This window comes from Heptranchias perlo, chromosome 27 (genome assembly GCF_035084215.1).
Source record: "Heptranchias perlo isolate sHepPer1 chromosome 27, sHepPer1.hap1, whole genome shotgun sequence".
Lineage (NCBI taxonomy): Eukaryota > Metazoa > Chordata > Chondrichthyes > Hexanchiformes > Hexanchidae > Heptranchias > Heptranchias perlo.
In genome coordinates this window covers 28,663,670-28,682,175 of record NC_090351.1, presented here as the reverse complement: position 1 = coordinate 28,682,175, position 18,506 = coordinate 28,663,670, and the positions used below count along the sequence as shown (strand labels likewise).

The 18,506-nt window shown below is 40.6% G+C and overlaps 1 protein-coding gene across 1 annotated transcript in view; it reads right to left on the bottom strand.

Moving 5' to 3' along the window:
• The window catches only part of LOC137344498 (uncharacterized), a 32,793-nt gene extending 15,463 nt beyond the window's left edge, over positions 1-17,330 (bottom strand). The window contains exon 1 of the mRNA XM_068007532.1: positions 17,049-17,330. Within this exon, the coding sequence (XP_067863633.1) occupies positions 17,049-17,175 (127 nt within the window). The 5' untranslated portion in view covers positions 17,176-17,330. The remainder of the gene's footprint in view (positions 1-17,048) is intronic.
• Positions 17,331-18,506: the final 1,176 nt, after the last annotated feature.

The following is an 18,506-nucleotide window of genomic DNA, read 5'->3' as shown; positions in this document are numbered from 1 at the left end:
TGTGGTGAAAGTTAACATGGATGACATGAATATCTGCCTAAAAGATGAAATCCATTTTATACTGAGGAAAGCAAGAGGTTTTAACAAATTGGTTCACTCTATCCAAACCGCAATTCTCACTTTAGTCATTAAAAAAAATGTTTGCATTTAGATATTGCTGTGGCTCAGGAGTATTTGAAAGAATGCGGAGAAGCTAATTATTAATATATATGTGTGGGTTGTTTAGCGCATTGACTCTGCTCATAACCACCAATATCCTGTTTCAACATTCAGAATTAAGATTAAAGGCTCATCAAGAAAAAAAAATCACTTGTTTTATGTTAAAGTTGATTTATACTTGGCAATCAATGTCACAATCTCTCACATGTGCATGGGATTATAAGAGTGGGCAACAGATCTAACAATGCCAGTTCCAATCAATCACAAATCATAAAAAAGTCACAACACTAACGTCAGAACTTTCTTATAATACATATATTCAAGGGAAAAAATGAATCTCGTAAGCCAAAATCTTAAAAAAGAAAAGAAATAAGAGGTGATGAATGGTACCTTTTGTTTACATAAGAACATAATAAGAGCAGGAGTAGGCCATACGACCCCTCGAGCCTGCTCCACCATTCGATAAGATCATGTCTGATCTTCGACCTCAACTCCACTTTCCCGCCTGATCCGCATATCCTGTGATTATCTTAGAGTCCAAAAATCTACCACCTCAGTCTTGAATATATTCAACGACTGAGCATCCACAGCCCTCTGAGGTACAGAATTCCAAAGATTCACAACCCTGAGCGAAGAAATTTCTCCTCATCTCAATCCTAAATGGCCGTCCCCTTATCCTGAGACTATGCCTCCTAGTTCTGGACTCTCCAGCCATGGGAAACAACCTCTCAGCATCTACCCTGTCAAGCCCTCTCAGAATCTTATACGTTTCAACGAGATCACCTCTCATTCTTCTAAACTCCAGTGAGTACAGGCACATTCTACTCAATCTCTCCTCATAGGACAACCCTCTTATCCCAGGAATCAATCTAGTGAACCTTCGTTGCACCGCCTCCAAGGCAAGTATATCCTTCCTTAGGTAAAGAGACTAAAACTGTACACAGTACGCTAGGTGTGGTCTCACCAAAGCCCTGTACAATTGCAACAAGACTTCTTTACTCTTGTACTCCAACCCCCTTGCAATAAAGGCCAACATACTATTTGCCTTCCTAATTGCTTGCCATACTTTCATGTTAACTTTGTGTTTTGTGTACAAGCACATCCAAATACCTCTGAACACCAATATTTACTTGTTTATCACCATTTAAAAAATATTCTGTTTTTTCATTCTTCTTACCAAAGTGAATAACCTCACATTTCCCCACATTATACTCCATTTGCCACCTTCTTGCCGACTCACTTAACCTGTCTATATCCCTTTGCAGATTCTTTGTGTCCTCCTCACTTTCCTACCTAGCTTTGTATTGTCAGCAAACTTAGATACATTACACTCAGTCCCTTCATCTAATTCATTAATATAGATTATAAATAGCTGAGGCCCAAGCACGCACTGATCCTTGCAACTCCCCATTAATTACAGCCTGCCAGCCTGAAAATGACCCGCTTATTCCGACTCTCTATTTTCTGTCTGTTAGCCAATCCTCTATTTGTGCTAATATATTACCCCCAACCCCATGAGCCCTTATCTTGTGCAACAACCTTTTGTGTGGCACCTTATCAAATGCCTTTTGGAAATCCAAATATACTACATCCACTGGTTCCCCTTTATCTACCCTGTTAATTACATCCTCAAATAGATTTATCAAACACGATTTCCCTTTCAAAAAACCATGCTGACTCTGCCTAATCGTTTTATGATTTTCTAAGTGTCCTGTTACCATGTCCTTAATTATAGTTTCCAGCATTTTCCTGACTACTGATGTCAGGCTAACTGGACTGTAGTTCCCTGTTTTCTCTCCTTTCTTGAATAGCGGGGTTACATTTGCTACCTTCCAATCTACTGGGACCATTCTAGAATCTAGGGAATTTTGGAATATCACAACCAATGCATCCACTATCTCTGCAACCACCTCTTTTAGAACCCTAGGACGTAGGCCATCAGGTCCAGGGGATTTGTTGGCTTTTAGTCCCATTAATTTCTCCAGTACTTTTTCTTTACTAATGTTAATTACTTTAAGTTCTTCACTCTCAATAGACCCCTGGTTCCCCACTATTTTTGATTTTTTTTGTATCTCTTACTGTGAAGACAGATACAAAATATTTGTTTAACGTTTCTACCATTTCCTTATTCCCCATTATAATTTCTCCTGTCTCAGCCTCTAAGGGACCCACATTTACTTTCACTACTCTCTTCCTTTTCTCCTTTGTAGAAGCTCTTACAATCTGTTGTTCTATTTCTTGCTAGTTTACTCTCATACTCTATTTTCTCCCTCTATCAATTTTTTGGTCATACTTTGCTAGTTTCTAAAACTCTCCCAATCCTCAGGCTTACTACTCTTGGCCTCTTCTTTTAATCTAATACTATTCTTAACTTCTCTAGTTAGCCACGGGTAGATCACTTTTCCAGTGGAGTTTTTATTCCTCAATGGAATATATATTCGTTGAGAATTATGAAATATTTCTTTAAATGTTTGCCATTACTTATCTACCGTCACATGTTTTAATCTAATTTCCCAACAACCTTAGCCAACTCGCCCCTCATACCAATGTAATTGGCTTTGTTTAAGTTTATGACTAGTTTCGGACTTAAGTACGTCACTCTCAAACTCAATGTGAAATTCTATCATATTATGATCACTCTACTCCAGAGGATCTCTTACTGAGATTACTAATTAACCCTGTCTCAATACACAAGACAAGATCGAAAATAGCCTGTTCCCTGGTTGGTTCCACGATGTATTGTCCTAGGAAACTGTCTTGAATGCATTCTATGAACTCATTCTCCAAAGTACTTTTGCCAATTTGATTTGCCCACTTTATATAAAGATTAAAGTCCCCCACGATTACTGCATTACCTCTGTTACAAGTTCCTCTTATTTCTTGATTAATAATCTGTCCAACAGTATAACTACTGTTGGAGGGCCTATAAACTACTCCCACCAGTTTTTTCTGTCCCTTGTTATTTCTTTTTTGTGGTAGAAAAGCTTTGATCAAGTTACTTTTTTCCAGTGTACAGAACACCTCTCAATCTAATACTCGAATGTCCAGATGTGTTAGTGATGCAGACATATCCCATGATTGTTCGTAGAATGTGGGGGCAGTCATATTTCAGAGTCTCTACTGTGAGTCACAGATTCAGTTTGTAAGATTGTAAGATTAGGGACTTTCATTATATTGCAGAGGGGAAACCATCTTATAAAGAAGGGTGAAGAGTAGTCATAATCAACTGTTCCTTTATTTTGTGTGATTTGCCCCATTTGTTAAAGCTGCTTTCTAAATTCTGGCTGCTAATGGTGCCGAGTGATATGCTGCTCCATGATTCAAAACATGTCGTGAGAATTTATGGGTCTTTTAATTATTCATTCTGGGGATATTGATGTCGCTGGCAAGGACAGCATTTTATTGCCCATCCCCAATTGCCTTGAGGTGGCAGCAGTGGGCCGCCTTCTTGAACCACTGGAATCTGTGTGGCGAAGGTGCTCCCATAATGCTATTAGGTAGGAAGTTTCAGGATTTTGACCCAGCTACAATGAAGGAACAGCAATACATGTCCAAGCCAGGATGTGTGACTTTGAGGGGTGTAACTGCCCTTGTCCTTCTGGGTGGTGGGTTTGAGAGGTGTTGCCAAAGAAGCCTTGGCGAGTTGCTGCAGTGCATCCTGTAGATAGCACAAACTGCACTCACGGTACACCAATGGTAGAGGGGGTGGAAGTTTAGGCTAGTGGGTGAAGTGCCAATCAAGTGGACTGCTTTGGCCTGGATGGTGTTGAGATTCTTGGGTATTCTGTGCCAAGTGGCTCACCTCGTGACTCCCCAAAGCCATTCCATCGTCTACAAGGCACAAGTTAAGAGTGTGATGGAATGAACTCTAGTTGCATGGATCTTTATATAAAGTGGGCAAATCAAATTGGCAAAAGTACTTTGGAGAATGAGTTCATAGAATGCATTCAAGACAGTTTCCTAGGACAATACATCGTGGAACCAACCAGGGAACAGGCTATTTTCGATCTTGTCTCAGTAAGAGATCCTCTGGAGTAGAGTGATCATAATATGATAGAATTTCACAGTGAGTTTGAGAGTGACGTACTTAAGTCCAAAACTAGTCATAAACTTTAACAAAGCCAATTACATTGGTATGAGGGGCGAGTTGGCTAAGGTTGTTGGGAAATTTTGTCGCAGCTGCACCCATCCATGCAACTAGAGTTCATTCCATCACACTCTTAACTTGTGCCTTGTAGATGATGGAATGGCTTTGGGGAGTCACGAGGTGAGCCACTTGGCACAGAATACCCAACTTCCGATCTGCTCTAGTAGCCATGGCATTTATGTGGATGGTCCAGTTGAATTTCTGGTCAATGGTGATCCCCAGGATGTTGATGGTAGGGGACTCGTGGGGGTTTCAGTGATGGTAATGCCACTGAATGTCAATGGGAGGTGGTTAGATTCTTACTTGTTGAAGATGGTCATTGCCTAGCACTTGGCAAAATGCATTTACATGATTTTCACTTCAAACCATATATTTGCATGAAACTTTTAAATGTTTGTGTGAAGCAGGATTATTGTAAACCAAACAGTGCACCTTGAGATCTAACTTGCAGTGTAAAACAATTAGCAATGCAATACACCTCAAAATAGGAAAAGGCAGAAGGGGTGGAATTTTATCATTTCTGTAAAATATTCTGAAACAGCCTCCATGTGCATTCAAGATAACACGGGTGCTATAGAAATACTCAATAATTATGGCATAGGACAGGTTCTAGTCTATAACACCACATAAAGCAAACTTGCTAAAAATGATACCAAACTGAAGAGAAATGGGAATTGAGGTTTGTAAGAAAAATATTTAGGGTACAAAAAGTTAATTGCACTAGAAGAATTAGTTAACTACAAATAATGCAGAATGTTTGTTTTACAGGAAAAAAGGTCTGAAATATAACAAAATTCTGACACAAAGGCCCTGATATTTACGGGGAGGAGTTTGCGGGAGAGTGCCGCAGCGCAGGGAAAACCCTGCAAGGCTGCAGACGTGGCAGTCCGGTCGAATTTAACGGCAGGACCTCATTATCATTTTTTCTTTCATTTCCCACCCGGCAGCCGGCCAAATTGACAGGCTGGCCAGCTGCCGACCGGGAAAACCGACGGCAGGAGGCCGCAGCCTGGGAACCTTAGGGGCGGTCCTGGGCAATCGGGAAGGGGGAAGGCCATGATCGGCAAAGGGGAGGCTGAAGGCTTTCTTGAGGAGCTGGCGGATGCACTCCTGCTCCTCCTGGCCCACAAGGAATTCTGTAAAAGGAACTTACCTTCATGACCCAGCAGCTCCCGCCTCCCTTTTACTGCCGTGTTTCCCGAGCGGCGGGTTGGGGGCACATTCCCCATTTTTAAATTTTTATACCCCCCTCCCAACCCTCTCCTGCCAGTCATGGAAGAGGTGGGGGTTAATATCGAGGCCTAAATTTCACAATGATTAATATACATCAGGCGTCGATGGAAACTTCAAACTGCCAGGAAGGTTTAGTGACATAGTAGGTACAGCACAGGAGGAGGCCATTCAGCCCATCATGCCTGTGCCAGCTCTTTGGAAGAGCTATCCAATTAGTCCCATTCTCCTGCTCTTTCCCCATAGCCCTGTACATTTTTTCCCCTCAAGTATTTATCCAATTCCCTTTTGAAAGTTACTATCCGATCTGCTTCCACCACCCTTTCAGGCAGTGCATTCCAGATCATTGCAACTTTCTACATAAAAAAACGTTTCCTCATGTCACCTCTGGCTCTTTTGCCGATCACCTTAAATCTGTGTCCTCTGGTTACCGACCCTTCTGCCACTGGAAACAGTTTCTCCCTATTTACGGTTAAAACGTTCATGATTTTGAACAATTCTATCAAATCTCCTCTTAACCTCTCTGTTCTAAGGAGGACAACCCCAGCTTCTCTAATCTCTCCACATAATCGAAATCCCTCATCCCTGGTACCGTTCTTGTAAATCTCTTCTGCACCCTCTCAAAAGCCTTGACATCCTTCCTAAAGTGTGGTGCCCAGAATTGAACACAATACTCCAGCTGAGGCCTAACCAATGTTTTACAAAGGTTTAGCATAACTTCCTTGCTTTTGTACTCTATGCCTCTATTAACGAAGTCCAGGATCCCATATGTTTTTTTTTAAATAGCCTTCTCAACTTGTCCTGCCACCTTCAAAGATTTATGTATGTGCATCTCAGGTGTCTCTGTTCCTGCACCCCCTTTAAAATTGTACCATTTAGTTTACATTGCCTCTTCTCATTCTTCCTACTAAAATGCATCATTTCACACTTCTCGGCGTTAAATTTCATTTGCCATGTGTCTGCCCATTTCACCAGTCTGTCTGCATCCTCCACATTGTTTACTACATTTCTGAGTTCCGTGTCATCTGCAAGCTTTGAAATTGTATCCTCTATATCCAAGTCCAGGTCATAATATGCATGAAAAAGAGCAGTGGTTCTAATACTGACCCCTGGGGAACACCACTATATACTTTCCTCCAGTTTGAAAAACAACCGGTCGCCACTACTCTTCGCTTTCAGTCCCAGAGCCAATTTTGTATCCACACTGCCACTGTCCCTTTAATCCCATGGGTTTTAATTTTGCTAACAAGTCTGTTATATGGTATTTTATCAAATGCCACTTGATATGTTCTATATATGAACAATCAGAAAATCAACAGCATGCAAGAAAGAACTTGCGTTTATATAGCGCCTTTCAAAACCGCAGGACGTCCCAAAGCACTTTACAGCCAATTAAGTACTTTTTTGAAGAGTAGTCACTGTTGTAATATGGGGAAACAAGACAGCTAATTTGCGCACATCAAGGTCCCACAAACAGCAAATGAAATAAAAGGCTAGATAATCTGTTTTAGTGATTTTGGTTGAGGGATAAATATTGACCAGGACACCCCTGCTCTTCAAGAAGTGTTATGGGGTCTTTCAATTGAAAGGGCATTCAGGGCCTTGGTTTAAAATCTCACCTGAAAGATGGCACCTCCAACAGTGCAGCACTCCCTTAGTACTGCACTAGAGTGTCAGTCTAGATTATGTGTTCAAGTCTCTGGAGTGGGATTTGAGCCCACAACCTTCTGATTCAGAAACAAAAGTGCTACCACTGAGCCACAGCTGACACCTCTAAATGTAGAGAAAGCTTTTGTCTGATGGATCAGAATCAAAATGGTTCTGATTTTAACGTGGACTGATATGGAACATAAATAACAATGCTGGCAGTAATCACAATCTTGTACATATCAGTGTCCATACACTAACAGGTGACTTCCACTCCCCAGGCTGCTACAAGGAGACAAATCAGTGATATAACTATCACCAAAACAGATACAAATTTCACCAAGTCTATGTTGGGAATCAAACACACAGACACCGATGTCAACTCTGGGCGGGTCCTGGACGGGTGGGTGGCGAGATGAGTTGGAAACTCATCCGCTGCTGCAGAAGTCAAGGCTGGGCTATTTTAACTCCCGGACTTCAATAATGTGCTGCTAGCCCACTTCCCACCATGAAATAGGCGGGAAGCAGCTGTCGGCATGTGAAAAATCAGAGCCAACACCTCCAGACCTGGATTCAGTGCCCGAAGTGCTTCAACGACGTCTTTCTATTTGCATTTCACAGCACTTCCTCCTCTCACCCCCCACCCCCCCAGAAATCTGAACACTTCCCACCCATGTAATACATGCTCCTCCACCATTCACAGGGGGACCCTGTACCAACTCTCCTTCTCATTTAAATTACACACCCAAACAGTATTCAGTTTTTACATGGTAGCAAATGTCCTACAAGTTCATTGCAGTCCTCTGCTGACTGCTTTCTCATTTCACAGTTGAGCCAATTTCTTTCAAATGACCACCTCCCTATCCTGCTCGCAAGTTGCTGCTTCTCCCTCTCAGAGTGCACACTATACAAAGAAGCCCCATACATCTGCACATCCCTTTTCAAAAACCACTTACTAACTTTCTCCCTCTTGGTCTGCAGGAGCAAATGGCTTACAATGCATGGGAGAGAATGCAAACAGACAAGCCCACAACAGATGGAGCTGGCAGCCACCGACACCATCCAGAGCAAGGAGCATCGGCGATGGGGAAACTGGAGGCCACATTTAGCAGTGTCTGCCGGTCAGAGGGAATCAAAATCGCACTTACTATATCCCACGGTATGCATTACCTGCAGCTGTACGTGCATAAAGGCCAGAAAATAGACTGTACACACTGATAGTCCAAAAATGTTATAATAAAGTTACAAAATAAAAGGAAGTTATATATCTTCAATAAGGAACCCATGAAATGGGGATAATCAAGGAACATAATTTATGGAAAGTCTTAATAACAAAAAAAGAAATTGTCATCTCTATCATCACAATAAACCCCTCGGCTACCAGCCGGAGGATTAATAAAAATGAGCATTATGAAGGCTTTTACTGCCCCCAGTTTTGTTAGCAGGACACAAAGCAACAACCTGCACCCTTCCTCCCCATCCCAAAGGGAGGAAAGTTGTTAGCACCATGTGATTAGGAGAAAACCCCTTCCTCACTGGTGTAAATTTTGATTTTAAAAACTTATGGATAGGGCTTGAAGATAAGTGAACTGGAATCAAACAACAGAGTTTTCTGCAGGTTCCAGGAAGTGCTTTGCTCAGTTTAGCACAATAATTCTCCATGAATATCCTTTCAACATCTGTGTTTCAAAAAAATGGGTGTTGTCCTCGAATGAAGCAAGACTATAAACTAACCTCAGGGATGTCTGAGGACTACGAGCCAAGCCTGATATCAAAGCCTGATAAACATTTATACTTGGCAAGCAAGCAGCCACTCCCTGACTGCTCTACTTAAAGACAAAGGCCCAGATTTTTTAGTGTTCAGATCTTGAGTAGAAATAATAAGCTTCTTAAAATATAATAAAAACAAAACAAAAAAAGTTTTCTTTTGTTTTGAAGAAATTAACCTATAATAACTATTCTTTGTGTAGCCAGAATATACTAAGTTGCCCCACATTGTTTGGTTCTCCCATCAATTTTTTACCCCTCTGTTCCTCCACTTTCCCCTCCCTCACCAGTTGGGTGTGGTCTATCCAGCATTGGATCTCTAAACTGCTAACTCATTATCTGGGGCTGCCTTTCCTCTCTGACTTGCTTCTCCTCCTCCCAAGTTCCAATCTGACAACACAGTGTTAGCCAGGGCCAAGATTTATTTAATTTGCACCAGGCACAGACCTTTGCTTTAAGTTGATAACATTAGGTAGCTCTTAACTTGCAGCCAAAGAATCAGGAAGCTGCCCTAACATAATTCTCAACAGAAATAAAATTCTGATGATACACACCTTACCAGTGAGGTTATTATCCTCCAACCCACAGCAACTGCACCTCTGTTTTACAAAACAATCTAGTTTTGTAGGCAAACTAGCACCTAATCTGCACACAGCAAAGTCCCAGAGTCAGCAAATGAGATAAATTACCAGTTTATCTGCTTTGGTGTTAGTGAAGGGATGGATGTTGGTCAGGATATAAGAACACCCTGCCTTATTTAGATAGTGCCGTGGGATCTTTTATGTCCACCCGAATTGGCAAAAAGAGCCATGGTTTAACACCTCATCTGAGAGATTGCATTTCTAATAAGACAGCACTCCTCAGTACCGCACTGAAGTGAGGTTATACCGAAGACAATATAGAAACGTGACCCATCATGTTGAAACAGAAGTTGTCTTAAGTTATTAGGGCCTTCTAAGTTTTATGAACAAGAAACTATAATAAGTTGCTAAGCTATAGATATTAGATCCCTCACTGAAACATGTCAGAAGGAGATTTTAGTGTGGTCTGACTGGAATTATTTACCTCACCTGAACCGCAGCCAAGAATGGAGTAGAACTTGGTACGTCAACAAGAAAGTTTATATATTCTTTTTAAATTAAGCATTTAAGAGATAGAGATCATAGTGAATGGAGACAAAGAAAAAGATCAGCAAATGAGATTTATTACCAGATCCATGATGTACCTGCCCCTATAACAGCTAAATGACAACTGTCTCGTAAAGCCACACGTGGAAGATATAAGCCTCTGTCCCATGTAATTTTGTTCATCATTTGTTTCTAAGTTTGAAAAATGAAAAGTAGCTTCAGTGAATCAGGATGTGATTTGGGAGAGCTGAGATGAGATTCAACTGTCCATCCTAGTTCAGAGCCTTACTATCAGTTTATGAATGAATGATATTACTTCTGGTAACGATATTAATCTTGGTATTTTCACCGTAATGGCAGGTGGTGATAAAACCTGCAATAATACCTATAATTTAGCAAACAATACCTATAATTTAGCAAACCTCAATAAATACTATGACCTTGTAAAATGGATTTATTTATATATTCCATACTGGAAACTTCCATACTGGAGCATTCGTGCAACGAGGTGTCCAATGGCCAGTAGCACCATTTAATGTGGATTCTGGCACCTTACTTGAGTGTGTCGTCTGCTCCGAAGTTCTGGAGAAACGACTGCAGCCCCCTTCTCCAGTCTAAGAAATGCAATTTTTATTTCACTGTCAAAATATTCTAAAATAGAATTGGAAGGAATTTAGAAGACATTTCCTTCTAAAAAAAATTATCCACTTTATGATACACATCTGCCATCCCTCACATATTATAGCATTTGTAAACAATTTTACAACACCAAGTTATAGTCCAGCAATTTTATTTTAAATTCACAAGCTTTCGGAGATTTTCTCCTTCCTCAGGCAAATATTATAGCATGGAAGAGAAGCTTCGCTATCAACTGTTTGATAATGATGTGACCTCGGTGTTTTCAAAGCATCTTTAATATTTTGTAAATTTTGAACAGATATATGATGACATTATAGAGGTACAAGGTGGATTGTACTAGATCATACAGACAATCATTCATTAATGAGTTGGAATTATGAACCCTGAAGCCAGAGTGAAAAATGTATGATTCTGATGAATTTTCTTTGGCTTCTAATTTACTTTTTTTTTAAATTGAATTGACCAGGGATTCTATTTCCCTTTTTACTGAGTACTGAATTACTCAACATGCCACTTTTTATTGCTATCCCATTTACACATCTTCTGTCTTTCTTCCCTTTCTCCTTTTTATAGTTTACCGTAAATGTTCTTTTTCATGGTTGTTGCTCCTCTTTCATTGAATGCAGTCAAACATTGTGGCACATTTTTGATTTATAAACAAGTTCTGGCTTTTGACCTAACCCCCCCCCCCCCCCAGGTTCTGGCTTTTGACCTAACCCCCCCCCAGGTTCTGGCTTTTGACCTAACCCCCCCCCCCCCCCGCCCCCCCCACAATCCTTTTACAAATTTGTTTTTGTCATAACTGAACAACAAAAGGATAGATATTTACCGAGTTCAACAGGAAAAGATTACAGAATATTAAAAACATGGATTACTATACTGAAAAGCTTTAACTTTAATTATTTTTTTTTAAAAAGCTTCCCAGTACAGAATCTGTTTGTTCACTTTCATAATAAAATTCAGGGTAACTGTTTTTCCCAGGTTTGGTAGGTTAGTTTGCAGAAACAGAATCCCTGAGAAGGATGTATACTGCTTCACTTCAAAGTCATAGCAACAAGGCAGAAGCACTCAATCCTTGGCCTTTAATGACAGATCAGTACAAATATACAATTCAGGCTCAAAATTTTATATAAATTTTTATATATATCAAAAGTGTCAAAAACCATCCCAACTATTTTAATTTATAAATGTTCAGCTTTGGCCTGAAAATACACAATTTTCAGTCTCACACCTAATAAATGACATGAGAGAAAATGAAGTGCTGCAACATCAGAGGAGATACTTCTCTTAGAGATTATAGTGTTGTATTCTGTACGTAGTGCACGCGTACAGGAGCAAAATGCCTTAGGCAGGATTTGTTACTGTTATATTGCAACTAACATTCTGAATTAAAGCATAATATACATCTTTATAATAGTTTCTGTTGTTGTATATGTTGATTGGTTAAGTCTGTCTTGCTCCTTTCCATTTGGTTATTTTCCCCGGTTGTCATTCATCATATTAAACAAAATCTTTTTTTCCCAATTCCATTCCATGAAAATAAAAATCTACCCAATCACATTCCAGCAGAAAAATAAATTCTCCAAGTAACAGCTGTCATGGCAGTTCTCCACTACATAACGCTAAAAATAACATTTACAACATAACTTGCACCTTTAATGTGACAAAATATCCCAAGGCACAAATAGGAACCAAATGCTTGGGTTGGAGGAAGTGCCCAAAGGCACAGTTGAGTGGCAAGATTTTGATGAGCCTTTGACAGTAAGGAAAGAAGTGACTGAATGAGGAGCTTCGGGAAGGAAATTCCAGAATGCTGAGGTTTTGCCTTTGATGGAGCAGCGGGATGCCTGTCAGCGAGAACATGCACGGAAGGCCACAGCTGGAGGAGTACAAAGTGCGGGTTGGGGCATGGGGCTGGAGAAAGTTGCAGAGGTAGGGTGGGGCAAAGTCATTGAAGGATTTATAGACAACAATGAGAATTTCGAAATCAATGTGCTGGAGGATGGAGAGCCAGTGGAGGTCAGGGAGGATGGGTGATAGGTGAGCAAGACCTGGAGCAGAATAGAATGCCAACGGCAGAATTCTGGTTGATTTGAAGTTTTTGAAGGATGGAGCGTGATATTCCACCAGGAAAACATTAGAAAGGTTAAGCTTGGACATGATGAAGGAATAGGTAACATTAAAAATTCAACAATTCAAGTAAAAAAAAAGCATACTCAAACTTACCCATCCCATCTTCTAAATACTCCAAACAATTACACCCCACCCATCCCGATCCGCCTCACAAGCATCCCCAACCTCAGGTACACCCTCTCCCCAACGATCTGAACCAAGCAATCACACTATGTGGCCCAGCTTCGATTACAATATGCAACAGCAACACTTCAATGAGGGCAGTTTTCAACATGGTCGAGCAATTAAACTGCAACTCTCAGAGGACACTGTACAGCCTGAAACTCTGGACATCCCTACTCTGTACCATTCCACAGCAGCCCCAAGTTCAACACTTTGCCGCTGCCTCCTGAAATGAGCCCCCCTGGCCTACAGCTCTCCAACCAGAAAAATGATCTTGTGCCTTCAACTCCGTTACTCTTGCTATTGCAACCTCTGCACCACTTCCTATTCCAGCCTCAGGTCCTATGCCTGCCCTGGACATTACCACTCACTCCCTTCCTTCAGTTCCTCCCAACCAACCCCAATGTAAACCCCAGACTTCACTGCTCACTCCTTTATATTCAAATAATAGAATGGGCTTTAATAAAAAGTTTTTGAGTATAATTATGTTGCTATGGACCAATTATATAATTTAAAACATATGCACAGGTTAATAAAGATAAATGTAATTTTATGCAATTAAACAGATTTTAAAACAGTAGAGCAAATCAAGAAGAGTAATTACACTCAGTACAAAAGTAAACCACAGCTTGCAGTCCCAATATTAGAGAAATAATTTTTAATAAATTAATGAGCAGATTTCCTGTAGCTTTGTTCCTGCCCTGTTTTATAAGAGGTCTCTCACCGTGCTGAGGTGCATCTGTGTCCCTTTAAGGCCACAAAGGATAACTTAATTAGCAGAGGCTGAAACCAATTGATTAATTGTTGTTTTCTCAAGGAACTTTGCAGATTGGAATGTGCTTGTGGGTTTCATACTGCAGATCAGAAGTACCAGCAAAATTGTTTTGCATCCATCACAAGGTTTAACATCCAGAGTTCAAGGTCTGCTAGCTCTAGATGTAGCTTCTTAATATAGTACCAGCAGATCTCCATTGTTGTTTCTCACGGTAAGTCAGAAGACATTTTTCTTAGGACAGGAGTATGCTATCTTGTAATGCACAATGTACTATTCTGTTGCTAAAATGAAGCTGTCACCCTTTAAGGCCACAAAGTCTAATTGTTGTTAAGTAAATATTAGATGAAGTCAATCAGAATTTAATTACTCTTCAGGCTGTGCAGGTGTCAATCTAGGATAAATGCCTGGCTTTCTTTCTCCCCACCCCCAGAAGTTGTTATAAATAGGATAACCAGATGGTGAAGGTTAGAATACTAGAGCCTAGTCTTCAGTTGCTTCCAAGCCTTTATTTACAGAGCTTCACATTTACACCCACATCACACCCTAGATCAGCTCTCTCATAAATGGATACGAGAGTTCCCAATTGATACACACCACCTGAATACAATTAACACTAATTGATCTAAATCACATGGATACAATTAACAGAAGTTACAGACATTCTGATTCCTGCATCATTAAAGTATTGTCAGTTGCTGTGGGAGTTTTCCCTGTACATTCCAAATAACTGACTTTCTTACTTTACACCTTTTTTTAAAAAAAGTGTGACAGACTGACATGCACTGGATGTACTATTTCATGACATACATAGATGATGATGATGAGGAGGAAAAATATAAATACCAGAACATTAGATTTAATGTTATTTCATATTTTAAAATCTCAAGGGGCTTGGAGCGCAGCTTATTCATTGCAATGTAAGTTTCCTAGGCAACCTGAATGACAAAGACAGATTTAATATACCCACCTGACTGGTAAAGAGAGGAAAATAAATTACATTGCATTAGCAGAGGGATAAAGTACAACAAAGAGTTTATGTTGTTGTATAATGCACTGGTCGTACTAAACCTGGAGCGCTGGGTGTAGCTCTAGTCAGCAGATTATAGGAAGGATATTATTCTCCTTGAGAGGGTTCAGAGGTGAGCAAATAAAGATTATTCTGGGTATCCTGAATTTGAGAAAATTAGTTATGGATTTTAGGTGTGCTTTCTTTGAAAAAGATTATGAAGGGAATTGACAAAACTGAACCAGGTGAATTGTTCACTATGGTGGAAGTTTCATATGCAGGGGACATCAATTAAAAATAACTAAATTAGGAGTACGAATGGAGGACAGGCAGAAGAAGTTAATCTTTCTAAAGTTATTAAATTTATGGAATAAGAGGGAAGGTTGCATAAGCAGATGTTATAAACAGGCTCAAAAAGCAATTGGATGCTTTCTACAGAGAAGGAATTGAGGGATCAAAAAGAATAGTCTTTTCTGCTTTCAAAAATATTTTAATGCCTAATGTGACTTAGCGATATGACCACCTGAATTTTTTTTTAAATTTACAGTTTGGATTGTGGCCATACATACAAATTTCAAACTGTTTTAAGCACATTGCTGCTTTAGCAGCAGATGATTAGCCTTTGCTGAAATGAGAATGAAGTCTTATCTGTAGCATTCTGAGGAGAGGTTAACTTGTCTTTTCTCTTCACAGATGCTGACCGACCTGACAAGTTCCAGCATTTCCTTTGTTTATGATCTATAACTTGTCGGGGCGCAGCTCAACATTCATTATTTTTGGCAATTATGTTAAATGCTTTACTCTACATTCTTTAGAATGGTCATGTTGCATTTTCTAAATAAGCTTTCATAAATGTAGCTTAGTGGAACCCAAATCCTGGTCTGCGCACAATATTAAATTGGAGGGGATCTCTGGGGATACATTAAGTAATTTCCCTGGCATCCAATGATTTTTTTTTTAAAACTGTCTTTTGATTTTGATTACAGAACTCCCTTGTGGAATTTCAGGAAGTCTGCAAGGAGCCAACAAGTTGTGGCTGATGACATCATCCAGAATATCCCTTCAGTGTGTTCAATTCACAGAAGAGTGGTCAGAGACCAGTTATGGTGGTGTTTTTAAAAAAGTTGCTGTTAACTGTTAACTTGGGTCAAACATTGCACAGATTAGATACTGAGTTATGTGCTTGCTACACAATCCTAAAAGCACATCTCAACACCTCTACTGTGAAAATATGAATTTTCTAATTTCCACATTAACCATCTTTGTGGTCTTCTGACTTTCAGAAGTTCATTTAATTCAAACTTTATTTTCACACTGAACCCTCAAACTCAACTACATTCTTGATCTGAACACCCAAGCCAATTCAGCAGCACGTAGAGTTAATGGTCAGTGCATTGCTAAATTCCACACACTTGCAATAGTCATTGACTGCTTCTGTCCACACCTAATCTCTCACTCCCATATAGTATTTCCTCCTAAATTAGTTTTCTCTACTACTTCAGTATTGGTGAAAAACTTAATTAAATAAAGCAAAATATTTTTTTAAACACCTACTCGTGTAAATCAGCAGTGTAGGGATTGCAGGAGCTCTGGCCCTTCTCACCATCTTCCTTTTGCACCATTATATCACAGTACATACATTTCATGAACAAGCACAAAAAGACATTAGATCTATGTCAAATTGAAATTAAGCTGTCATCCATTTTGTTAAAGTGGTATGTTCTACACTGATAATCAGTTCCAAATTATGGGCAATTTTGTGCTGTGGAATCACACCCACTGGGAACTAAAGTCTGGCCAAACGCATTTCACTTGGGACCCTTTAAGTGACTAGGAACGAGATTTTCAACTAATGGGTAAACTGGATTTGAACTCAAAGCCCAGCGATAAAAGCACGGTGCTGTAGCCCATTCTTTTTTTTCCCAGGTCTCCACCATTTCATTTTTAAAGGGCGTCATACAGGTTCAATTAGCCCTTTTTAAAAACTCAGTGCAGCAATGCATTGGGTTAGTATTTAACAACAAATGTAAGTCATTTCCTAATGCCCGGTTACACCATGAGCTGATAATCCTCAAGTCAAGTTTACCCTTCCTTTAATTCCAACCTCATTCAATTTCCACGGCCAAAAACAAGAGTTAAATCCGGCTTTTTATGTGAGACTTTCTATAATCGCATTGTTCCTGCTTCTTTCCCCAGGTGTGTGGTAATGTTATAGCGCCGCTTTTCCACCCTCACCCACCGACGGTAAACACTCACCTAGCTCCTCCAATTCATTGGCTGCGGCAGTCGCTCGGCCTGCCGGAGGGGCCACTGCATAAAGTGACTGAGAACTTTTCCTTCTCAAAAGTTTACTGATGGTCTCTCCAGGCCGCGACTTCTTCATTTCACACCGGAGGCGAGATCGACACGACTCTTCATTGCGTCAGTGCCGAGTATCGGGGGAGGCGCTGAACGGGCTGGAGCTCAGGCTCGGTGCAAAGCCTGCAATCCGGGGCTGGCCGTCTCGCTCTGTGTCTCCTCCCCGCGCTCGCCAGCCCTCGGAATCCGCACCCCCAGCGATAACCATGGCAACGGCGCACACCGCATTCCACCGCCGAGACCCGCGCGGGCAGGTTCAACAGGTAGAACCTGAATTGAAGCGATGCTTCTGCTGCTTCCTCTATCTTCAAAAGGAATTGCAGGTACCTGTCGAATCTCACTGGTTTGGAATGACATACTTGGGCAATCTTTTACATTCTGCCCCACAAATAGAACGTATTTTCCATTGTTATCTGGCGACCTCAGGGTTATTTTGCACATAATGCAAAATTCCGGGTTTCCATTCAGCTCAGTCTTTATCTCTAGGAAAAGCTAATCGAAACGCAACATACGAATTGTGTATAGTGGATAAATTAATTTTTCCTCACATTGTGGCACCTTTTATTGTAAGCAAGGGTACCTGTTTATGGTACTGGACTGGCAGTGATTTAAAATCCCACTATGCAAATTGTGAAACTGAATTTAAGAATTATCTAGCAATTTGTGGGCCCAGTCTAACCTACATCTAACTCCCAGCCCACACGACGGGGTTAATTCTTAATGCCCCAGTTGCAAACACTTGGTACAAAGTGGACAGACCAAGCAAGAGAATGAAGCTACAATAACACTACCATCCTGAACCAGAGGCTGAAGTGTTTGCAAGTGTCTTCAGCTAAAGGTCATGATAATACTCAGCTTCCTCCATCACAGATGTCAGTATTCAGCCAATTTGGTTTATTCCCCATGACGTCAAGTAGTGGCGGAATGTACAAGATTCAGTAATGGCTATGGACCTTAACAACATCCTGGCTATAGTGCTGAAGACCTGTGCCCCAGAGCTAGCCACTCCCTTAGCCAAGCTGTTCCTGAATAGTTATGACACTGGCATCTATCTGACAATGTGGAAGATTGCCCAGGTATGTCCTACAACAGGATAAATCTAACCCACCAAGTACCATCTTATCAGCCTCCTCCCAATCATCAGTAAAGTGATTGAAGGAGTCATCAATAATAGCATCAAGTAACATCTGCTTACCAATGTTGAGTTGGAATTCTGTCAGAAGCACTCAGCTCCAAGCATCATCACAGCCTTGACCTAGACATGAACGCAAGAGCTGAATGCCAGAGGAGAGGTAAAAGTAGCTGCCCTCGACATTAAGGCATCACTTGATCCAAGTTTGGTACCAAGGAGCCCTG